Raw genomic sequence first — 25,842 nt, 5'->3', positions numbered from 1 at the left:
CCTGTCTCTAACAGTGGCTAGTCCAGGTTACAAGTACCCATAGGCTAAAAGTGAATCGATTTTTTACTCCTTCAAAAAGTACAAAGACTAGAGGATGCTCAATGAAGTTATATGGTAATACTTTTAAAACAAATAGGAGGACAAGCAAAGGTACTTATCTGTAGCAGGTGTTGTCTGAGGACAGCAGGCTTTATATTCTCACAAGTAGGTCGCCTGGTCTGGAATTTACAAAAGTATAAATAGAGCTTTGTGGAGCGCGAGACACCCTACACTGCGCACGTGTGGGTGCCTTCCCGCTCACCAAACAAACATGGTCTCCTCAGTTTATTACTACAGCAAAAATAAAGTAAAAATAACAAAGGCGACAACTCTGAGGGGAAGTGGAAGGGACTGTGAGAATATAAAGCCTGTTGTCCTCAAAGAACACCTGCTACAGGTAAGTACCTTAGCTTTCTCCGAGGGCAAGCAGGATTAATAATTCTCACAAGTAGGGAATCGCTAGTATCCAGACCCATCAAAACCAACAAACATTAGTCAATTGGGCCTCGCAAGGGTGAGGACATTACACAGATTAACCTGAAACTATATACAATCTGAATGAGAGTGTAGCCTGGAACAAAATAAAATGGGTCTAGGAGGGTGGAGTTGGATTCTAAATCCCAAACAGTTCTGTAACACTGTCTGCCCAAACCGACTGTCGCGTCCAGTATCCTGCTCAAGGCAGTAGTGAGATGTGATTGTGTAGCCTGAAGACCACATCGCAGCTTTGCAAATTTATTCAATGGAGGCTGACCTCAAGTGGGCTACTGATGCAGCCATGGCTCTGACATTGTGAGCAGTGACATGACCCTCTAGGGCCAGCCCTGCCTGGGCATAAGTGAAGGAAATGCAATCTGCTAGCCAATTAGAGATTGTGTGTTTACTGATAGAGACCCCCATCCTATTGGGATCAAAAGAAAGAAAAAGTTGGGTGGACTGTCTGTGGGGCCTGGTCCGCTCCATGTAGTAGGGCCAATGCTCTCCAAGGTGTGCAAGCTGCTTTCGCCAGGATCGACATGAGGTTGGGGAATGGCCTAGTGGTTAGAGTGGTGGACTTTGGTCCTTGGGAACTGGGTTTGATTCCCACTGCAGGCACAGGCAGCTCCTTGTGTCACTTAACCCTCCATTGCCCCAGGTACAAATAAGTACCTGTATATAATATGTAAGCCGCATTGAACCTGCTATGAGTGGGAAAGCGCGGGGTACAAATGTAAGAAAAATAATAAATAAATAAAAAGACAATCGACTGGTTCAGATGGTACTCTGACACCACATTCGGTAGGAACTTAGGGTGAGTACAGAAGATTACTCTATTGTGATGAAACTTAGTATAAGGTATATCCACCATTAAGGCCTGAAGCTCATTGACTCAATGAGCAGAAGTAACAGCCACCAAGAAAATGACCTTCCAGGTCAAGTACTTCAGATGGAACAAATTCAGTGGCGTGAAAGGAACTTTCATCAGCTGGGTGAGAATGACGTTGAGATCCCATGACACTGGTAGAGGGTTGACAGGGGACTTTGACAAAAGGAAACATCTCATAAAGCAAACAACTAGAGGCTGTCCAGAGATGGACTTACCTTCTACGTGCTCATGATAAGCACTAATTGCACTAAGGTGAACCCTTATGGAGTAGGTCTTGAGACCAGACTCTGATAGGTGTAGAAGGTATTCAAGCAGAGTCTGTGTAGGGCACGCAATGGGATCTAGGGCCTTGCTCTTACACCAGATGGCAAACCTCCTTCATTTGAAAGAATAGCACCTCTTAGTGGAGTCTTTCCTGGAAGCCAGCAAGACCCAGAAGACACCCTCCAAAAGACTCAATGAAGCAAATTCTAGGTTCTCAACATCCACTCTGTAAGATCCAGAGACTGGAGGTTGGGATGTAGAAGAGACCCTTCATTCTGTGTGATGAGAGTCAGAAAACACTCCAATCTCCACAGTTTTTCGAAGGATAACTCCAGAAGAAGAGGGAACCATATCTGCCGCGGCCAGTGTGGCGCGATCAGAATCATGGTTCTACAGTCTTGCTTGAGTTTCAACAAAGTTTTCTCCACTACAGGTATGGAAGGATAAGCATCTAATGCTAGTCTGTCATGGGCCTGAAGCCTGGAACAGAACTGAGGGACCTTGTGGTTCTCTGAGTGGCAAAAATATCCACCGAGGGGGTGCCCCATGCTCGGAAGATCTTGCAGGCTATGCCCATATTGAGAGACCACTTGTTTGGTTGCATTATCTTGCTTAGTCTGTTGGCCAGAGTATTGTTTTTCCCCACCTGAGAAGTGGAACGTGCCATGCTGGTGAGCCCAATGCCACATCCAGAAGATCTCCTGACACAGAGGGTGTGATCCGGTGCACCCTTGCTTGTTGACATAATACATTGCAACCTGATTGTATGTTTGAATGAGTAAAATATGATGAGATAGCTGATCTCTGAAAGCCTTTAGAGCATTCCACATCGCCCGGAGCTCCAGGAGATCAGTTTCCTGAGTGGATCATACCCCTTGGGTGTGAAGCCTATCTACATGATCTCCCCATCCCAGGAGAGATGCATCCATCATCAGCACTTTCTGTGGCTGAGGAATTTGGAATGGAAGTCCCAGAGTCAAATTGGATCAAATGGTCCACCACTGAAGAGCATACAAGCTCTGGGGACACTCGGATAACAACATCTTCCAGGCTCCCCGTGGCTTGATACCACTAAGAAGCCAGGGTCCACTGAGCTGATTTCATGTGAAGATGTGTCATGTGTGTAACATACAACACTGCAGAAGAAATGTGGCCCAACAATCTCAACATCTGTTGAGCTGTGTCCTGTTGTGAGGCTTGAACCCTGGAAGTGAGTGCAACAAGAGTATCTACTCTTCCTCTGGAAGATAGGCTCGAACCTTCTGTGTATTCAGCAGGGCTCCTATGAACTCCAATCTCTGTAGAGGGTGAATATGGGACTTGAGGCAGTTTAAAACGAACCCTAGTAGCTCGAGCATCCGAATAGTCATCCACATGGAATCCTAGCACCATCCAGAGAGGTGCTCTTTACCAGCCAATCGTCGAGATATGGGAACACATGGACTTACAGTCTGCGTAGCGATGCTGCAACTACTGCTAGACATTTGATGAAGACCCTAGGAGCCGACACGAGGCCAAAAGGCAACAAGCGGTACTGAAAGTGATGTGTTCCAACCCGAAACCAAAGATACTTCTGGTAAGCTGAAAGTATCAGGATTTGAGTATATGCATTCTTCAAGTCCAAAGAGCATAGCCAATTGTTTTCCTGAATCATTGGGAGAAGGGTGTCCAGGTAAACCATCCTGAACTTCTTTCAGACTAGGAATTTGTTCAGGGCTCTTAGGTCTAGGATGGGACGAATACCCCCTGTCTTCTTTTGCACAAGGAAGTACCTGGAATAGAATCACTGCCCTTCCTCACCTGGTGGAACACGCTCGACCGCATGGGCCTTCAGAAGGCTGAGAGTCCCTCTGCAAGTACCTGCCTGTGCTGAGAGCTAAAGGAATGAGCTCTAGGTGGGAAATTTGGAGGTTTTAGATACCAACTGAATAAGCATCCAAGACGGACTATTTGAAGAACCCACCAGTCGGAGGTAATAAGGGGTCATCTTTCGTGAAAAAACTTCAGCCTCTCCCTGACCAGCAAGTCTTCAGGGACGGACATTTTTATTGTGGCTATGCTTTGCTGGAGACAGTCAAAAGCTCATGCTTTGACTGGGGAGCAGCAGGAGCCTGAACAAGGTATTGTTTTTGACCGCCAGATAAATGCCTCGAAGGAACATGCCATGCTAGCAAGCCCAATGCCACATCCAGACAGCCTCCTGACACAAAGGGTGTGATCTAGTGCCCCCCTGCTTGTTGACATAATACATTGCAACCTGATTATCTGTTTGAATGAGTACAATTTGATGAGATAGCCAATCTCTGAAAGCCTTTACAGCGTTCCAGATTGCCTGGAGCTACAGGAGATTGATCTGAAGATTTGTTTCCTGGGACCAAACCCCTTGGGTGTGAAGCCCATCTACATGAGGGCTGCTAGACCCTTAGACATTGGGAACAGTGAAGCATTGAGTGGGTCTACACCTGCCTGGAGGCCTCCTGCTGTGAAGAGCCCCCTGGACCGTCCACCATCGGATCTGACCCCAAAGTGACGTGTGGATTCAGCATTGTCCTCATTGGCACTATGGAGCCTTGGTGACACGCTTCAGATGCACTGTCATCAGTTGCCCTCGATGTATAGTGCTGGGAGCTTCGGGGCATCGAACCATTCAGCAACCGAAAAGCACTGGCACTGGGAGGACCACTCCCCATCCATATAGGAAGTGCAGATGAGTCAGACTCCCAGCAGCCAAGACCCTGCTTCTGCATCAACACTATGGTTCTGCAACCTGCACCTGAGCTGGCACCCCAGCTTTTCCCGGTGTTGACCCTCGATAAGAGCATGTGGACCTTGCTCCCTGAGCTGCTGGATGGCCTCATGCAACGGTGTGCATTGGGATCAGGGATACTTGCCACTACCCTGCCTCCCGTTGTGTCCCCGCTTGGCCCTCAGCCTGTGGTGTGGCCTCCGACACCAATGCTGCATGCAGCTCTGGTGTAGACTGCCACCCTAGCCAGCACTCTCTTGATGTCAGTGGAGGAAGCTTCGCCAGAGTCGAGAACCAACTTGTCGATGCCGTTCTCAAGGACATGGTTTCTCCATGTTCAGTCTTGACCCTCCCATCAGGAGGAGCACTCATGGGATTCAGAGGAGGATCCAAGGAACTTTTCCTCAGACGAGTCCTATGGAATTCCCTCCCCTCCATCAGAATTCACTCAATGAATAGTTAAGCTCGGGAACTCATTGCCAGAGGATGTAGTTTCCTGGAGGAAAAGTCCCTAATCTGCTATTAAGATAGACATGGGGGAAACCACTGCTTGCCCTGGGATCAGTAGCATGAATTTTGCTACTATTTGGGATTCTGTCAGGTACTTGTGACGTGAATTAGCCACTAAGTACATAAGTATTGCCATACTGGGATAAGCAGTATAAAATGTTTTGTACTTTTTTGAGATCTTGCCAGGTATTTGTGACCTGGATTGGCCATTGTTGGAAACAGGATGCTGGGCTCGATGGATCTTTGGTCTTTCCCAGTATGGCAATACTTATCTACTTATGTATGTGACTGTTCTGGGCTCTGATTGGCCTGGAGTTTGGAATTATCCAGTAGATGGAGTGGAGGAGTGGCCTAGTGGTTAGGGTGGTGGACTTTGGTCCTGGGGAACTGAGTTCGATTTCCACTTCAGGCACAGGCAGCTCCTTGTGACTCTGGGCAAGTCACTTAACCCTCCATTGCCCCATGTAAGCCGCATTGAGCCTGCCATGAGTGGGAAAGCGCGGGGTACAAATGTAACAAAACAAAAAAAAAATGCTGGCTGTTGCTTCAGTTTCAGCCCGGCAGAACGAGAGAGATCTCTTTGCTGAAGCTCTGCGAGCAGATATATGTCCTGATCTCCCCAGGTACTTTCTAGGAAGTATGCAAACGTTTAGTTTGTTTTATAATTGATCCATATTTCAGTTACCTGTTGTTGTTTTGCCGATTGCACATTTTTTATTCATTGTTCAGTTATTAAGACAATAAATAATTGTTTATTGCCTCTGCCTGTCTGGACTTATAAAGAATCCTGGTGGTTTGTATGTGAGTGCTTTCTGGTACCTGTGGGACCACTGGGAGTGTGGCTCCAGTGACCTAGAAATCACTGGGGATAATTTGAGAGCAGAAGACTCGCCCAGAGGTGGTTGTGACCCAGTTGGTGGGAGGAGGGTGCTAGTGTAGAGCACAAGCAGCAGGTGCAGGCAGATCTGAGCTAGACTGGGGATAGACCCTCTAAGTGGCTGTGGGGTAGGTGTTTCATGACATACCCTATTTATGTGCATAATTGTACAGTTAGGGCCAAATTCTATACATGGTGCCTTAAAAATCAGCACTGTAAAACCACGCTGTTAACGTGATTCTATACGCCTAAAATGTAGGCGCACCCATTTAGGCCACCTATAACCAGGCCTAAATACATGTGCCTAAGTTAGGCGCAAGTCAGGTGTATTCTATAATAATGCATATAGTTTTTTGAAATGCCCACAACCCGCCCATTCCATGCCCATGGCCTCACCCCCTTTTTGACTGTGCGCACCGCATTGTAGAATACGCCTAGAAAAGTTGTGTGTGTAAATTCTAATTAAAGCCAATTAGTGCCACTAATTTGTTGTTAAATACCAATTATCAGCGCTGATTGGCTTGTTAATCAATTAAGTTGTGCACACAATTTGGACGTGCAGCCAAATTAGCATGCACAACTTAAGGTACCATATATAGAATTTGGGGTTTATTAAATGCCAATATTCTGTAAAATTAAGCATGCAACAGGCACTTAAATTTAGGTAACTCGTTATAGAATGAGGGGGTATATACCCAATATTACGAGATATCCATACCATTATAATTTACTATGCATAAAGGACAATGTGGAGGATCTCTAAAATCTATGAAGCAACATATCAGAACACGTCTTAGTAATTCAGAGGTCAGTACTGCTTAAATCACACTGAGGTAGTCAGCCACCAATATTCAGTGGCACTTAACCCAGCAGTGCCACTGAATATCAGCTCTGACCACCGCAGCACTGTCCAGTTAGGGTCATATTCTGTGCATGGTGTCTAAAATCTAGACGCATCCAAAAAAAGAGCTTAGTGCTATTCTATGAGCCGTGCCTGTTTATGGAATAGCGCATAGAGCCAGGGAACGGGCCTACATACAGGCGTGACCATTTAAGCCACTGAAAACCTGGTGTAAATACCCACACCTAAATGTAGGTGCATTCCCCCAAATTCTATAACAATGCACATAAATTTGAGTAACACCCCTGACACGCCCACACTCCTCCCATGGCCGCATTCCCTTTTCAGCTACGCGTGTTAGAATTTACATGTGCCTCTTTTTAGAACACGCCTAAAAACAAGTGCATGTAAATTCCAATTACTGCCAATTAGTGATAATTGGTTATTGGCCAATTACCATCACTGATTGGCTTGTTAATTAAGGTGCATGCATAAATTGGGCGTGTGCCCAATTTAACGTGCTCTACTTGCCACGCCTTATATAGAATCCGGGGGTTAGTGCCATGGTGGTTGATGAAGAGCTGAGAGTTATGCAGACACCAGCGAGTCAGTGCTAGTGCCTCCATAACTAACCAGGCAAGCTGGACCGCAGAAAAGGTAGTCCTAACTTTGCCTGGTTAGCTATGCGGGTACAGCAATGAATATCGGCCTATGCGCATGACGTTTGGGAACTGCTGCTGAGCTGAATATGGCCCAGCACTAAATATCCAGGTCTAATTTAGCCAGCAGTGGTTGGTGCTTAAAAAACTGCTGCTGCCATCTGAATAGTGACCTAGCAGTGTTTACAGTATCTCAAGAGTGCTGTATAAGAAGAGTAATTTTTACGTCTGTGGTTAAACAGCTGTTTAGCCATGGGAAAAGAATACAGTACAGACTCGATTATCTGACGTAAATGGGACTGAGATGTTTTCGGATAAGTGAAGTCAGATAATATGGAAAAGTGTTAACTCCTTATAAAATGCACAGAAAACATACTTTATACATAAAGAACAGACATAGGGTATCTGTATTTAAAATATGGTATTGTTTATTAACACTAACCAGCAGCTTGTGAAGCTGGAAAACAGAAAGAAAACCTGCGCACTCCTTAACGGGAATGCGATGAATTCATTGGGGGAGGGGGTCTGTTGGATATGCCGGGTGGTAGGATTAGCGAAGGTTGGATAGTCGAGACCTTTTCAGTTACAGTACAGTCAAGTACATTTACCCACAGCCAAAAAGGGATAGGTTTAGGTTGGGGTGGGAGAGTATGCTTTGAGATTTAATTTTGAAAATCCTATGCACACTTTCCTGTGGGTACATTTGCATCTGTTTGAAAAGAATTGGAAATGTACATGTAGAAAAGTGCGCTGCTTTCCCATGCTTGGCCATATGCTCAAAGGGAAACACAGAAAGGGGTAAGGGGAAAGATGTTCCACAATCAGTTCCTTTAGATACAAACTGCCTAATATACTTGAAGAACAGATTTACCTGTTAATGAAACCCGTCTAAACTTTTCTTGAACACGACTGCTCTCACCTGGCGGACTTCCATGTCCTGCTGCAGCTGTTGCGATGGCAAAAGCAGATGCAGGAGAGACAGAACAGCGGGTATTGTCAGCAGTCTGTACTGTAAGGACCAAATAGGCATTGACATTAGCAATAAACTGTTTTCTTGACATTTTATAAAAGGAATTGTTTTAATACACATATTCAGGATACCTTTATTCATACCACTGTAGTTCAGAAAAGCTATTGTACTAGAGGCTTTAGTATGTTAGCGTTTATTACTTTACACAGTAACAAATCAGCCCTGGGCCTTTTGTTGGACAGACATAAGGTTTTGCTAAGCACAGCAGGGGTGGTCACTTGTTATTATGCATGGCGGCTCTTCTGGGCAAAAAGTGTATTCTTAAGGTCTGGATTGTTTCAAACTCTCCCTCCTTCTGGGAATGGCGCAATAGGTTGCATAATCTTATGGGTTTCTATCAATTTGGGATTTCTATATAAGTTTTCTCCCCCCCCCCCCCCCCCCAGGGCTTGACGTTTAGTACTTAACACCTTATAAGGAGCTGGAATAGCTTTCCCTTTTTTTTTTTGTTTGGGCAGGGGGACAGGAGAGGTGGGTTTGGGTTCTATACAAGGAAATTCTCATAGTCGAAGGGTTTACTGTCACGTTGAAAGGATGTAAGAAACAAAGCCTTTCATTGATTGGAGACTCAGTAGTTCACCCTTCTATTGTTTAACATCTTTGGGGTTACCAAACACCTTGGTGAAATCACTTTTTTCTATTTCTGTATAGGATGTTACATGGTTTGCAATTGTTATATCTCAATAAACAGATTTAAATATATACTCTACATAGTAACATTTCTGAAGCTCTATATAAATGTGCATCTCAAGGGGATGGAGGAGATTGCAGTGAAAATGATAATAAAATTCCTATTAGGTCACGACTTTCACATTCTCTTCATGAAAGCAGCCATCTAACACATATGAATAGTGAATTGCTGCTTTGAAAGAATTCATAAACCCAGTCAATCCAAGAAACAGAACCTGAGAATTGAACCTCTGTCTCCCACTCTGCAGCACACAACAGTAATACATGTAAGCAGATCAATTTGTACAACAATGAGAGTCCTCAAAGACACTTTAAAGCAGCGGTTGGTAACACTGATCCACATTTACTACAACCTGCATGAGATGCATTGACTTGCACTTAAGGACTGGACTTGACTACCTATTTTACAGTACAATGCGTGGGGATGTAAAACTACCACAGTAAAATATGAGGCCAGTTTTATAAGATAGTGCAATATACACTTATTAAAATCTTCCATTTTCAGTAGCTGGACTTATGAAAACAGCCATACAAATAGAAAAACAGTGATACTTCCTCAATAAAATAAGTCTGTGTATAATACTAAAATCTGAAATTTGTGTCCATGTAATGGAATGGAATGACAATGTTAACAAAACTATGTAAGCCACATTGAGCCTGCAAATAGGTGGGAAAATGTGGGATACAAATGCAATAAATAAATAAATAAAATAAATGTGGCCACACAATCCAACTGTAATCTCAACTAAAGAAAGCAGGCAAAAATCACATACTAGCCTAGAAATGTTTATTGTAGACTGCTCAAGTGATGGAAAATATAAACCTGAGTTATGTACAAAGGTGTGTGTGTGGGGGGGGGGGGGAGGTGGTGGTGGTGCAAAAGATAGGGAACATAGGCAGCTAGTATAATAGACTTATGGGCTAGTTTGACAAATTTTTACTAAATCAGTGGCATCTATTTGGCGTTTCCTTATTTTGGACTGGCCATTTCTGACTTTCCTGATAGCGGTTCCATCATAGCATGGTGGTTGAGCTGGAGCAGCAGAGGGTGCTGGCTCACGTCTCTGGGTGAGTGCTGCTTTTGGCTGGGTCTAATCATTGGGCTGTGGGGTGATGGAAGACGGCTTTTAGATGTGCAACGTTGTTGTCCCCTCCTTTTCATATGCGGTTGTCACAATCCACTTGCCCCTGGCCTCGGAAGTAAGGCGGCCAAGCGGCGGTGCTAGCACAGTGGGCAGTGAATTCCAGCAAGCAGAGGCACAGGATATCCCAGGCAGTTTTTACCTGGCACCAGCCCCAAACCAGTCGGCTTCCGCGCACCTGATGGCTACAACATACAGCCGCAACAGCATGAAGCCGCCAACTGCAGGGTCTCCAGACACTGCACACTTCAAACACCTGCCTGGTGGTGCGATTCGGCTCCATCGGACCCCGCCATGGGTGCTGGTGGAATTAGGAGAGTGCCCCCTTCAACAGTGCCTGCAACTATCGGTAAGCTCCTTTTGATGCTATTTCACATCAGGATGGCTCTTGAATGTGATATCCTGGCTGGTAGCGGTACTGTTAAGCGACTGGGTCAGCAGGAGGCAACTGAAAGTGTACAGGGAGTTGCCGAGCAGTAGGAATGCTGGTTGCAGGTAATCATCATGGTCCCCATATTGAGGCAGTACATAGGCACACCATATTAGCGCCGGTGTACATTCTGCGGGTAGAGGAAGCACGATAATGAAGGACCATGCAGGCAAAAAAACACTACAGCGCAGCCATCTTTGATGCCATGTGAGCGCTGTCATTTTGAAATACCCAAACAGCACAAAACTTTATTTGCTGTCTCCTGGTTACACATTAATTGATTTGATTTGCTTATTTTATTTTTGTCTATTAGATTGTAAGCTCTTTGAGCAGGGACTGTCTTTCTTCTATGTTTGTGCAGCGCTGTGTACGCCTTGTAGCGCTATAAAAATGCTAAATAGTAGTAGTAGTTACAATCAATATTGTCTTCTCTTCTTCTTTCGGTGGGGTTTAAATGTAGCACCAGACCAGCAGATGGCAGCAAACTATAATATGTACGTGTAAATATTGATTTAAAACAATAATAATGAAATAATAGAAGATAGGCACTACATGGTAACTCCTAACTTACAAGAAAGCAACATGGAAGTTTGGTCAATTTTCAAATTACAAGATAGGCTGTTACAGTAATAGTGAATTCATCCAAATATACTATATGTGCCTTGACAATTTTCTTTTCTTTTTTAATTCCTGCCTTTGTACCCACTTTTTCCCAACCAGTCAACATTTGCTAACATCTTTATCTTATATACACTTTTTAGCAGATATGTCACCAATTAAAAGCCCTTGCAATGGGAAGCGCAAGAACAAGAACAAGAGAACGACAGCGGCATGGGCAACCGACACTGGCACACAGCCGAGGGATAACACCAAATGATGATCGTGCTGCCTGCATATTCAGGGATAGAGAAGTATGTGCCATATAGTACATGGTTCTCATTCTAGGTGGCAGGGGATCCAAACAGCACGACTGGAGTTACATTGTGGGCGCCACTGAGATGCTGCTGTTGTTGGCATTCGTATAAGGTAGAACCAGCACTTCAGTACATTAGACTGATTCTCTAGTTTTCACTTGTGTACGCCAAATGTCTTGAGGGACTGTATTTTAATTTGAACATTGCTAAATGTGTACATGGTGTCAAATGGTAGCCACTGTACTTTAGAGCCACAAACTATGTTATTATGCCAGAACTTGCTTGAATGAACATGTGCATAAGTACATAAGTATTGTCATTGAATGAACATGCACATAAGTACATAAGTATTGCCATACTGGGACAGACCGAAGGTCCATCAAGCCCAGCATCCTGCTTCCAACAGTGGCCAATCCAGGTCACAAATACCTGGCAAGATCCCAAAAAAGTACAATACATTTTATGCTGCCAATCCTAGAAATAAGCAGGGATGCAGTAACATAGTAAGCTTACCACTATTCATTTTAGGTAAGGCGACTGCATACCAATTACTTTAAATACAAATTGCTTTAGATGGAGGTCAACTTCTAGACCTGTACAATGAAAATGGCCGGGAAACTGAGGAATTACTCAATGCTCCGATTATTCCTTATGTGATGGGCTACTTCACTACGACTATTATTTTGTGCTCATGCCTGTGGATAGGCGCAACATTGGCTCTAGCTCAGCTGCCATTGATAGCCATTTTACTTATACCTTATTAAGTAATGATTTCCTGCAAAATGCAGCTCAATCAGCACCATACTAGCAATTTCCAGGGTTTAAGCATGGAAAGGCAGGTAACCTTCGAGGGCAATTTCCAGGTGTTCAGCAATGTTTATAGGTAGAGATATCTCACTAGAGATTGCCAAGCTTATTTTACAAATCTGAAAATTGTACGCCTACGCAATTGCTCAGACCATTCTTCAGGAGCTAGAACCCCTAGCATGTAACCACATACCTACAGCAGAGGGGCGTGAGTGCTACTTCTAACTAATCTAAGCACAATAAAAAAAGGAGTCCCATAGCCAGCACGTGATAGCGTGGTGTGATAAGACTGCTCATGCTAAGGCTGTCACTTTAAGGGAAGCTGTTTCCAGCTGGTAAATGTTAAGGCCAGAGCTTCATTAATTCAGGTACTTAAGGAGCATGGGAGCCTGACTTCAGATGCTCTCCAAGGAGTGAGGAAGGATTCCAGAGGCGATCCCACCCGGGGGATTTATGATGCCTGAAAATTGGTTTAAAAGATTAGTATTGTGAGTTATTTTGTTTTAATATATTGAGTTTGTTTGAAGCATTGTGAGTGTATACTTTACCCTGTAAGTGTGGGTTGTTTGTAAAAGAGTGTGTTTTTATTTTTAGTTTCCCTTTCTGATGAAGACTTTTGAAACTCGGCCAGAGTTAAAGGGAGCAGTTATTTTGATGGCAAGATTGGAATGGATGAATGATATGTGATTTTAATGAAGCACAAGCACGAGCACAATATACCCCAAGGGAAGTGAAATAATTATGTGAATATGTGTGTATATCGCATTGTGGGTTGGTTTGTGTAAGATATGTGGGGGAAGAGAAATCAGGGTGTCATGAATTAACATATTCCTCCTTTAGGTTTAAACAAACGGTGAACTGTATGTTTTATTATCCATGTATCAGAAGGTAATATGGAATGTACCATAATTTATGGGCGGAGGTTTGAGCTCAAGTCTAACAATATTTAATGTGAATAGTCCATGACTTATACATATGTATTATAGATATACGCATACATTGGTGAGTAAGATCTACTTGGGCGCAGCTGTATGTACATACACAAATATTAGGAGGTGGAACATCATATGTGCAATGATGGTTCCATTGTGACACCACCACATATTCCTCTTGGGGATATAATGGGTGTAAACGGTATGGTCTGAGCACATTTAAAACAATTTATAACACTTTAGCATTTTTTTTTAAAGTGCATACATATATATATATATAAAAAGATAAATTATTCTGAACCCAAGTTTACTATAGTGAGACACTGATGTATTGCCATAAATGCCTCAGACGCATGGCCAGGCCTTTTGAACCCAGATATGCTTGCCGCTATTGCCACATCCTCTGGCAGCGACTTCTAGAGCCTAACTATTCATAAGATCATAACATAATAACATGAGAGTAGACATACCGGGCCAGACCAGTGTTCCATCTATCCCAGTATTCTGTGTCCAACAATGGACAAGCTGGTCCATGCAACAACTCCCAGAGCAAACAGAGAGAGTTCATGCACCTTAAGGATAGCCATAATTGGTGTAGCAGATAAAAAAAAACCAAAACCTGACACTTGTGATACATATCACTTGCCATAGGCATCACGTGTATTGATGGTTTATGTTGTACAATCTTATGCTTATAAATTATGGTATTTTTCTTTTGTTAGTGCTGTTATACAGGTACGCCCCCAGTGGCCAGAAGCAGCAACAGATTTGTGCTCGATGATTGCGCAAGCAGCCCTGCCCAGGGCACAAACTGCGCTAACCGATTTCTTTCCATACATCTAAAAACCAGGTACCGCGTGTGATTGTTCTGCTGCACCGGCAGATGTAGGGTTTTCCATGATTGCTGGTGTGTCTTGCTCGCTTTTAAGGGCTAACCTGATCCAGCAAACTCATACTACCTGTGATACACTGATAGGAACTAAATCTGCCTCGTTTCTAGGGAATAACGTACAGGGATCTCACCATTGTTGGCTGCAAGTGCACATATCCTATTATGCTACATTGCTTTGGGTAAGGACATAGAGGTCTATGACGCAACAACTGGTTTAGTTGGACTCTCAACCTTACTAGTGTTTATTTCAAGCTAATCTGTAGACATTGTTATAGTAGAGTACTTCGGGTGTGGGGAATATGATTTATCCCAATGTCTAGAGCCAATGATCTGTTCCTGGCCAAATCCAAAGGTCTCTATTCTATCCTCATCCTTCTCGATCTATCTGCTGCTTTTGACACTGTTAATCACAGCCTACTCCTTGATACGCTGTCCTCACTTGGATTTCAGGGCTCTGTTCTTTCTTGGTTTTCTTCTTATTTCTCCCAGTGTACCTTTAGTGTATACTCTAGTGGATCCTCCTCTACTTCTATCCCACTGTCAGTTGGTGTACCTCAGGGATCTGTCCTGGGACCTCTTCTTTTCTCCATCTATACTTCTTCCCTTGGTACTCTGATCTCATCCCATGGTTTTCAGTATTATCTTTAGGCTGACTCCCCCCAGATCTACCTCTCCACACCAGAAATCTCAGCCAAAATCCAGACCAAAGTGTTGTTTCCTTCTCTATATCATCACCAAAATTCACCCTTTCCTTTCTGAGCACACTACCAGAACCCTCATCCACTCTCTTATCACCTCTCGCTTAGACTATTGCAACTTGCTTCTCATAGGTCTCCCACTTAGCCATCTCTCTCCTCTTCAATCTGTTCAAAATTCTGCTGCACGACTAATATTCCGCCAGTGTCGTTATGCTCATATTAGCCCTCTCCTCAAGTCACTTCACTGGCTTCCTATCCATTTCCGCATACAGTTCAAACTCCTCTTATTGACCTATAAGTGCATTCACTCTGCAGCTCCTCAGTACCTCTCCACTCTCATCTCTCCCTACATTCCTCCCCAGGAACTCCGTTCACTGGGTAAATCTCTCTTATCTGCACCCTTCTCCTCCACTGCTAACTCCAGACTCCGTTCCTTTTATCTTGCTGCACCATATGCCTGGAATAGACTTCCTGAGTCGGTACGTCAAGCTCCATCTCTGGCCGTCTTCAAATCTAAGCTAAAAGCCCACCTTTTTGATGCTGCTTTTAACTCCTAACCCTTATTCACTTGTTCAGAACCCTTATTTTATCATCCTCACTTTAATATTCCCTTATCTCTTGTTTGTCCTGTTTGTCTGTCCTAATTAGATTGTAAGCTCTGTCGAGCAGGGACTGTCTAGTAGCGCTTTAGAAATGATTAGTGTTGGAATGTAATTGTATTTTACATGCATTGCCTGTCACCTATTATTTCTCTGTGATTACTCTGTGACCTCTGATGTGAATTACTTAGAGAGGTCACACAGCTATGCAACTTCCTGTGGGGGTTAGATGCAGCAGATGCAGCACATGGAGCACATGGAGCTCATGATCTCTCCTAACCTGAGAGGATCTATGGTGGTGTGAGCATCCATTACCATCTAAGCACATGGAAGGAGCTGATAAGACAAATGTATAGTAATATGTAAATATAAGCCTGTCTGATTATAATCTAACTACAAACTGTGAGTAAACAGATGTTTTGTTATTTCAACTTTAAAGTGACTCAGCAGTGAATTATTCAGGGGTGAATGAGAGAGAGATGAAGAAAGAAATTAACATTTCTAAAGCTGAAGCTGTGTGTACTAAAATCTGCTAATTATTTACTACAAATAATCCAACAAAAGGGTTATGGGCCCAGGGTCCAGGAATTGAAAAAGAAGAGAAATATTACCAGGCAGAAAAAAAAAAAGGCCACATTTTTCTCTTAAGTTTTAAAGGAAAGATTCAGTCTGTCTCTCTCTCCCCCCACACAGCAGACAGAAGGCTAAGAAAATGGCTGAGGGAAGAAATTCACCATTGTTCTATTCTCTCAAGGTGCCTAAATTAACTGAGTTTAATTATCAGCAGTGGGAACTAAGATTCATATGTCTCCTTCGAGCAAAAGGATTATATATATGCTTAGATCAAGACAGAACAGCTGAAAATATGGCTGAATGGGACAATGCAAACTATTATGTGAAGTGCATGCTTTTGGAAGCTCTCTCAGAGAAACAAGCCATATTAGTGGAGGGAAAAGATACACCAAAGGACATTTTATATAAACTGAGAACTATGTATGCAACTACATATGCAAAGCAGCAACCAATTTGGCTGGCAGAGTTGAATGAAACCAAATTAAGGGATAAAAGTAAATGTAATGATCACATTATGCATCTTATGTCTTCATTTCAAAAGCTAGAACTTTCTGGAATTCCCATGTGTGATGCATTGAAAAGAGCATTTCTTTTTACCTCACTATCAAAGAAGTTTGATGTTTTTAGGTCTGTAAATGAGGCCATTGAAGGGCAATCTTTTGAACAGACAACATCAAAACTAAGGCAGGAATGCATAATAAATGATTCTGAGGAGATGTGTTCTCAAAGCAAGTCAGAGAGAAATGAAACAAATTTCTTGGCAAAGAACAGAGGAAGGCGGAGCTATGGGAAAACTCCACCCAAGGGCAAGCTGATTTGCTACTCATGTGGAAAGGAGGGACATGTATCTAAATGGTGTAAGGAAACACAAAACACTCCCTCTAGCTCACCTAAGCCAATGGAACTAAAGAATTTTCAAACCAGGAAATGTATGAAGGACAAAGATAAACACAAGGGCTTTCTAATGGCAGAAAAATCTTTGACTATGGTAAATAATAATTCAAATGAAAGTACTTGGATTTTGGATTCAGGGAGCACATGCCATTTAACCAATTGTAAGAATTTCTTTCAGGAAATGTGTCCAGAGGAAGGTATCCTTAAAACTGCAAACGCAGGGACTGCTAAGATCCAAGCAAAAGGTATTGGATTCTTAAAATGCAAAGTGTCTAATGAAGTTAAAGAAATTCCTGTAAGTGATGTCTTGTATATTCCCCAAGCAGTTTGCAATATGCTTAGTGTATCTACATTAGATAAGAAGGGATTTGCGATTCATTTTGAAAACAGTAAGTGCACAATCTCTAAAAATGATGAAGTGTATGCTGAAGCTTTTATGCATAATGATGTTTATAAACTGAGCATTTCAGGTGAAGCCTCACATATGGCGCAAGTAAGGAAGAATGATGGTAAATGTAGTCTGGAAATCTGGCATCGCCGCCTGGGACATCGTGATTCTAAGGTGATCCAGGATCTTTACAGTAAGCAACTGGCCACCGGCATTCAGATAAGTGCAGATGCTGGTAAAATGGAGAAATGCATAGACTGTGTTACTCAAAAAGGTGTGAGACCCTCATTTCCTGCATACACAGGAAATAGGAGTAATAAAGTGCTGGACTTAATACACAGTGACTTATGTGGACCGTTTAATATCCCATCATTGGGAAATAACAGATTTGTGCTAATATTCTTGGATGATTTCTCTAGATACTGTGTGGTCTATTTGCTGAAAGAGAAAAGTCAAGTCACAGACATGCTGAAGAAATACGTAGCCATGGTGAGCAATAAATTTGAAAGAAAACCAAAGGTTCTTCAGACCGACAATGGTGGTGAGTTCACTTCACAAAGCATGCGCACATTTCTAGAACAAGAAGGCATTCAACATATCACAACAGTAGCTTATACACCAGAGCAAAATTCTGTTGCAGAGAGAAAATTTAGGTCACTTGTGGAAATGACCAGATGTATGCTGTCAGATAGCAATCTCCCTAAAAGACTATGGGGGGAAGCCATTCTCACAGCAGTGTACCTACAAAACAGAATGCCAACTAAAGGCGCTCAGCGCACACCACATGAGACATGGCATGGTAGGAAGCCAAACCTGTCACACATAAGAACATTTGGAAGTACAGCATATGCTCATGTACCAAAGCAAAGAAGGCATAAGCTGGATTCCACAACAGAAAGGGGCATTTTAGTTGGCTATACTCCAGGACACAAAGGATATAGAATTTTGAATCTGAAAACTGGCATTGTTGGCATAAGACATGTTACATATTTTGATGAAAACAAAAGGGTTGATAAAGGCTGGATTATCCCAGATGAGCCTTATCATCCAGAATATGAAACTAGAACCATAATAGACATGCCAGTGTATATAAATGCCATACCAAGGCAGATGTCTGAAAGCAACTCACCTGTATCTAACGAGGAACAGGCAGAGGAAACAGACACAGAAAGGATCATTGAAGAAGACAGTACAGTTGGAGAAGGGGAATCAATTGGAGAAGAACTCTCAGATTTAGAGGATGCGGAAAGGTCAGACCAACCTGTTGTCAGACGCTCATCCAGGGAAAACAAAGGTGTTCCACCCCCAAGACTGTCTTACCTAACAAAGTCAGCAGAAGCTCAAGAGCCCTTAACATGGGATGAGATTGAGAAAATGCCAGCAGAAGAAGCTGCTGAATGGCATAAAGCTGCACAAGAAGAAATTGATGCATTGGATAAAAATAATACTTGGATTCTTACAAAATTACCTCCTGGCAAGAAAGCTATAGGATGCAAATGGGTATTCAAGTTAAAAAGGAATGCACAAGGAAAAGTGGAAAGGTATAAAGCCAGATTAGTGGCAAAGGGATATCTTCAAAAATATGGAGAAGATTTTGATGAAGTGTTTGCACCTGTAGTGAAACACACGACAATAAGAACACTTCTGAGCATTGCAGTCTCAAAAGGCATGCAAGTCAAACACATTGATGTGAAAACAGCATTTCTTCACGGAGATATAACTGAAGACTTGTACATGGAACAGCCAACAGGTTTCATAAATACAAAACAAAGACAGCTAGTGTGTAAATTAAACAAAGGTCTTTATGGATTAAAGCAAAGTGCAGAATGTTGGAATGATAAATTGCATGAAATATTGACAAATTTGGGATTTAAGCAAGGTGAAGCAGATAAATGCTTGTACACTAGGTGCACAAATGGACAATATGCATACATTTTAGCTTTTGTTGATGATCTGCTCATTGCAAGCAAAAGTGAGCAAGAGTACAAGGACATTGTAAAGTGTTTAAACCACAATGTTGAGATAAAAGAACTTGGTAATGTGTCATACTATCTTGGTATAGAAATTGAGAAACAAAATGATGGTTCTTATCTTCTAAGCCAGAAGCAGAAAATAAATGAGCTTATTGAAAGTTTAGGTATGCAAGATGCCCAAGTTGTAAGCACTCCCATGATCACTGATTTTCTGAAGGATGAAACAGTAAGAGAACCTTTACCAGATAACATCCAATATAGATCAGCCATAGGTAAGCTTTTATATCTAGCTACCACATACAGGGCTGATATAGCAAATGCAGTAGGAATTTTGAGCAGAAGGGTCAGCTCACCTACCAAATCAGATTGGACTGCAGTTAAAAGGATGGTAAGGTATTTAAAGGGTACCATTGATTGTAAATTAAAGATTTCAGCCAATAGTAATCCAAAACTAATATGTTACTGTGATTCAGATTGGGCAGGGGATCATTCTGATTATAAATCCACAAGTGGATATGTGTTTATGTATGGAAATGTACAAATTTCATGGGCCAGTCATAAACAAAGTATTGTGAGTCTGTCTTCTACAGAAGCTGAATATGTGGCCGTATCGGAAGCGTGCAGAGAACTGATGTGGATTGAAAAACTTATGCTGGATTTTGGAATAGCTGAACAGAGACCAATCCAGATAATGGAAGATAATCAGAGCTGCATCCGACTGTCACAGAATGACAAGGTTCAGTCACGCACCAAGCACATCGCAACGAAATACCACAACGTGCGAGAGTTGGCGAAAGAAGGGGTCATCAGTCTACACTATTGTCACACCAGTGAGATGACAGCTGACATCATGACCAAACCGTTACCCAGAGAACATTTTGTGAATCTGCGTATAAAGCTTGGACTTTGTATGAATAAATAATTGCATGACAGTTATGCATGAGAAGGGGTTTGTTGGAATGTAATTGTATTTTACATGCATTGCCTGTCACCTATTATTTCTCTGTGATTACTCTGTGACCTCTGATGTGAATTACTTAGAGAGGTCACACAGCTATGCAACTTCCTGTGGGGGTTAGATGCAGCAGATGCAGCACATGGAGCACATGGAGCTCATGATCTCTCCTAACCTGAGAGGATCTATGGTGGTGTGAGCATCCATTACCATCTAAGCACATGGAAGGAGCTGATAAGACAAATGTATAGTAATATGTAAATATAAGCCTGTCTGATTATAATCTAACTACAAACTGTGAGTAAACAGATGTTTTGTTATTTCAACTTTAAAGTGACTCAGCAGTGAATTATTCAGGGGTGAATGAGAGAGAGATGAAGAAAGAAATTAACATTTCTAAAGCTGAAGCTGTGTGTACTAAAATCTGCTAATTATTTACTACAAATAATCCAACAATTAGTAGTAGTAGTAGTCTCATAGAATTGGTGCAGTATTACCTACGGTGACATACAACCTTAGTCTCTGACACTTTCCCCATAGTCACACCAAGGCCCTGATGTAAGAGGTGAGGAAAGTGCAAGGCATTAACAGTCGGTGCAGCTAAACAGTAAATTTTTCTCTTTTTGCTTTTCCATGTATGCACAACAGGTGAACAACAGGTGAGGCAAGCACAAGACATTAACAGTCGGTGCGGCCAACAGTTAATTTTTTCCCTTTCTGCTTTTCGATGTATTCACTACAGGTGAACAGCCCCCACACTTAAGGGCCCTTTCAAGATATTCCACTGGCATAAGAAGGTATGCTATGCTACTGCAATAGCAGACAGTGTAGGCCACTCTGTACTGCGCAAGGAATGCACTGGCATGGCTTCCTGGTATTCTTGCAACCTCGCAATCCCTATCACACAGGGAACCCACATGCATATTTCCTAGCAGTGCAGGCAGCTGCATAGTTCTTTCAGCTTCCCAGTACATATCACGCCTGGAATGCACATGCACAACTTCCTAGATAATGAATATGTTACTCATAACAGCTACGGCAGCCCCACAACACATTATAGCATCCCTTACAGCCGCACGCTTAAATCACGCAGGGAATTCATATGCCTACTTCCTGGCAGCTTTACTAGCACTACTCATCACAACAGCATCTCCTGTAGTCCCAATCAAAATAGCGTATACAATCCACATGCTGTACCACAAGGTACGCACAATATATCGCACGTGCAATTCACAAGCCCTATCTCTCGTATGTGCAGTTCTTAAGTCTCCACATCACACTCGGTTTGCATAACATTCACAACCCCTGTCTCCACATCACATGTGGTTTTCACAGCATATCACACATGTAATTCACAAGCCCTGTCTTCCCATCACATAAGGTTTGCACATCACATCCCACAGGTAATTCACAGGCCCTGTCTTCCCATCGCACAAGGTTGGCACATCATATCGCACATGTAATTCACAGGCCTTGTCTTCCTATCGCACACGATGTGCACAGCATATCAACAATGTAATTCACAGGCCCTGTCTTCCTCTCGCAAATTTCTTGGTACTTGACTAACTTCTCTCTCACCACATGATTCACAAGCAATTACTTAGGACTGACACCTCTACAATCAATAAGAATACAAAAAAAAAGCACCAAGGGCCATAATCAAGAGTCCTTTATGTATTTAATGATTAAGGTTCATCTGCTGTGCAATGATGTTACTTTATTTGGTGTTCTCACTATTTTTTCATGTCTCTTTTTAAGGTCTGCTGACTATATGGGCTTTCTAGCTCACTATCTTAGACAGAAAGATTTTATAGGTAAGATGTATGGTTAAAAAGCATTTTATTACTGTTATTTGTTAGGATAATAATCACCTGTGCACAAAAATCACTTTTTAATTAATGCAGGATGCATTCTTGTTCACATCACTGATTTATTAAGTATTTTTGTGAATCACATGCACACTTTATCCATTTTACATGAGTTTTAAAGTTCCACATGTCCTATATGAACATTTTTTCATTTATTTTGCATAACATAATTTTTCTGTATTTGTTACATCTGTTGCATTGCAATTAACCAGTGTTTTTTATATGTACCTTTGTTCTTTTGCTTTTTTTGATCAGATCCGTGATGCAGGCACTTTACGCAGAAACATAGAATGTGTGGGGTCTAATAAAGGACTCATGACTATCCTATGCTTGAACGGCCCTTGGTGCTTTTTTTGTAATCTTATTGTTGTATGTACCTTGACCCTCCCTTCCGCTGTCACCTCTACAATCAATGCCATTATTGTGTTTTTCTCTTTTACCACTGTCTGGCTTCCTTTAATTTGAAAATTGCACTCCCAAGTGCAGTAAGCTTTTGAAATTGCTGTGGTTTACAAGCAAATATTAATGCAGTGTGTAAGTGCAAAGGCTGTGTAACCATTGGTGTTATGCCAGTATGTTCCCTGCAGCTGCTGGATAGCAAAGATTTTTTTTTTACTGTGCATTATTTGCAAATAACTTTGGATGCACCTACTGCCTCCTTTTGAGAAGCTGTTAAGTGTGCCAATGCTAACTGCAGAACTGACAGCTTGTGGTAAGTGAGGTTTGTCAGTGCTGTTATGTTATAGCAGGTTTGCTATAGGTTTCTGAGTGCAGTTGTCTTTTGCAGGATTTTGAATTAAAAACATGAGAACATAAGAATAGCCTTCAATGGTCCATCTAGCCCAGTATCCTGTTTCCAACAGTGGCTAATCCAGGTCACAAGTGCCTGGAAGAAACCCATTATTTCATAATGTTTCTGGCAGTGAAAGGAAGTTGGGTTGCTGGTAGTTCAGTGACTCCCTAATATAATAAAGTAGCAGATGCCTACATTTATACACGGTAAAATTATACCATAAAGGGTTTATAATTTGAAGGGGGCAAAGAGAGTTCAATATAGGCTGACCTTCTAGCCGAGCTCAATTTAAGTAAGATTAGTTGCAGGGGTAGCTCACTTAAAAAGCTCTATACATCATCAATGCTCTCTATCACAGCCCTCCTATATATATATATATATATATATATATATATATATATATAATATGTTAAATTGCTTTATTAATTGAAACTTCTTTAAAAAATCAATTAAATGCAAAGTCTAGAAAATTATTCAATTGGCATCTGTACTAAAGGAGGATTCACTAAACCAAAAGCAAACAGCACCTGTAATTTAAAGGGCTGATGCCATGAATGTCCACTTATGAAGTTCACATGTAGATTCAAAACACCGGGAAATAGAGAACACAACGGTGAACTTATCTTGTTTGAAGTTGATGACTTGCTATATTGTTGAATGCTCTCAACGTCCAACAAGGAACCCTGTTTCAAAATCTTCCTCAGGGACGCCTGTGCCAACTTGTGAGCCAGTATCCTTATTTCCAAAAGACTTTATAGGAACACCAAGTTCAACTTATAATGGATCCATTATAAGAAGGTTAATTTTCTCTTCATATAAATTTGATTGAATTTCAAAATATTATGAAGAGCTTTACTGGTTGCCTATTGAGGCCAGGGTGTTATTTAAATTTTCCTGTGTTATTATGTAACATTTTAAATGGAGAATGTCCAGGATACCTTTTGGTCCATTTGGTTTTTACTACCCTGGTAGATATAAAAGGTTACATAATTATCAACCATTTGCATTACCATCTCCTAAGAGAGTGAAAGACTTAGGGAGTCTTTTACTAAAGCTTGAGTTATCTGCAGCAGGGCCCATAGGAATAAAATGGGCCCTGCTGCACATAACTCAAGCTAAGCTTTAGTAAAAGACCCCCTTAATCTCTTTGAAAGATTACTGGCTTTCCAAGCTCCTAAAGTTTGGAAAAATGTACTGACAGGTATGTATAGTGATCTGTAACCTGTTGTTAAAATCATCCGTACTACCTGAAGATTGGAGGGTGGCCAATGTAATGCTCTTCAGCTTGGAAAAGAAATGGCTGAGGGGAGATATGATTGAGGTCTATAAAATCCTGAGTGGTATAGAACAGGTAGAAGTGAATCAATTTTTCACTCTTCTAAAAAGTAGAAAGACCAGGGGACACAATTAAATTACATGGAAATACTTTCAAAACAAATAGGAGGAAATATTTTTTCACTCAAAAATAGTTAAGCACTGGAACTCGCTGCCGGAGGATGTGGTAATAGCGGTTAGCGTATCTGGGTTTAAAAAAGGTTTGGACAAATTCCTAGAGGAATAGTCCATAGTCTACTATTTAGAGAGACATAGGGGAAGCCACTGGTTGCCCTCGAATTGGTAGCATGGAATGTTGCTACTAACTGGGTTTCTGCCAGGCACTTGAGACCTGGATTGGCCACTGTTGGAAGCAGGATACTGGGCTAGATGGACCATTGGTCTGACCCAGTATGGCTATTCTTATGTTCTTATGCCAGATTATTTGCATTTTAGGAAACAATTTAAGACTGTACATTTTAGAAAATTTGTTTAACTTATTAAGACTAATGATTCCCATGTTATTTTGTACACCATGTAATTCCTAAGGATTAGACCTTGGTTTCTTGATTTTGTAAACTGCTTAGAACTTGTGGTTTTAGTGGTATAGAAATGTGATGTAATAATAATAATACTTTCTAATCCAAGGCTTACTCTCTTACCTGCTGTTTGCCGATAACGAAGGTGCCGTGGAGTTGAAGGTGATCTACTTGGAGAAAGCTCTGTTGTATCCGCTGTCTGAGTACTTTCAGAAACTGTTCTGTCCACTGTCCCCGACTCCTGAACTGCTGCTGTAATTACAATATTCAGCATTAGTATTCCGTTCTGTAGACTTTACTATAGATGTTCTGTATATAAGTCTATAAGGGGAAAAGTTATCAGTGTGAGTTACCTTTAAGATGTGTTATTTTACTGTCAATCCCAGTTATTAGTAACTACGACTCATTGCATAAAATGTGACCTGTGCTAAAATAGCATGAGTTAGTAGTAAGATAACAAATCTTAATTATAGCCCTAGTTGATAACTATGCCCCTAAATCAGTTTCAGTACACATGTTTATAACTCGCTCTTCAATTATAGTATTAAAGTCTCCACTATGATAACATACTGATTTCAATGTACACCTACTGGTCCAGTTTAACAAAATGAAATTATAAACCAAAGCTTATTTCACTCTAAAGTCAATATATGCTTTGAAATATTACACTTTGAACAGAGACAACTTTTGTACAAGTCTGTGCAGCATTTCATCTGCTTTTTTAAAATTAGGCAGTGAACCCACATGACTTAAGAATATTTCCTTGAAAACCCACAGTTTGTCCAATATTCTTCCCTTTGCAGGCAAGAGGTCTATTTCTCAGATACAGGCAATTCTTAACTTGAAACCTTTACATGGGTCATAATTTCCCCTAACCACATCTAGGGCTAGATTTTATACAAGGCACCTAAACAGTGCCAAAAAAACAAAGTAATCAGTATTCTATAAGCTGCACCTAAAATTCGGTGCAGCTTATAGAATTAATGCTTAAGCAGAGAGGTTGCGTGTAAATTTAGACATGGCCTTTTGCACCAACGAAACGTGGTGCAAATGCCCGCACCTAAATTTAAGTGTGGAGCACCATTATTCTGCTATTACAGAGACGTGAT

At 41.7% G+C, this 25,842-nt stretch overlaps 1 protein-coding gene across 1 annotated transcript in view; it reads right to left on the bottom strand.

Moving 5' to 3' along the window:
* RASGRF2 (Ras protein specific guanine nucleotide releasing factor 2) overlaps positions 1 to 25,842 on the bottom strand; it is an 839,627-nt gene that overhangs the window by 166,864 nt on the left and 646,921 nt on the right. The window contains exons 16-17 of the mRNA XM_030193334.1: positions 24,857 to 24,982; positions 8,222 to 8,311 (exon numbers count right to left, since the gene is read on the bottom strand). Of these exons, the coding sequence (XP_030049194.1) occupies positions 8,222 to 8,311; positions 24,857 to 24,982 (216 nt within the window). The remainder of the gene's footprint in view (positions 1 to 8,221; positions 8,312 to 24,856; positions 24,983 to 25,842) is intronic.

Source organism: Microcaecilia unicolor, chromosome 2, assembly GCF_901765095.1.
Source record: "Microcaecilia unicolor chromosome 2, aMicUni1.1, whole genome shotgun sequence".
NCBI lineage: Eukaryota > Metazoa > Chordata > Amphibia > Gymnophiona > Siphonopidae > Microcaecilia > Microcaecilia unicolor.
The sequence above is the reverse complement of the archived record's forward strand: the minus strand, read 5'-3'. Positions and strand labels throughout refer to the sequence as shown.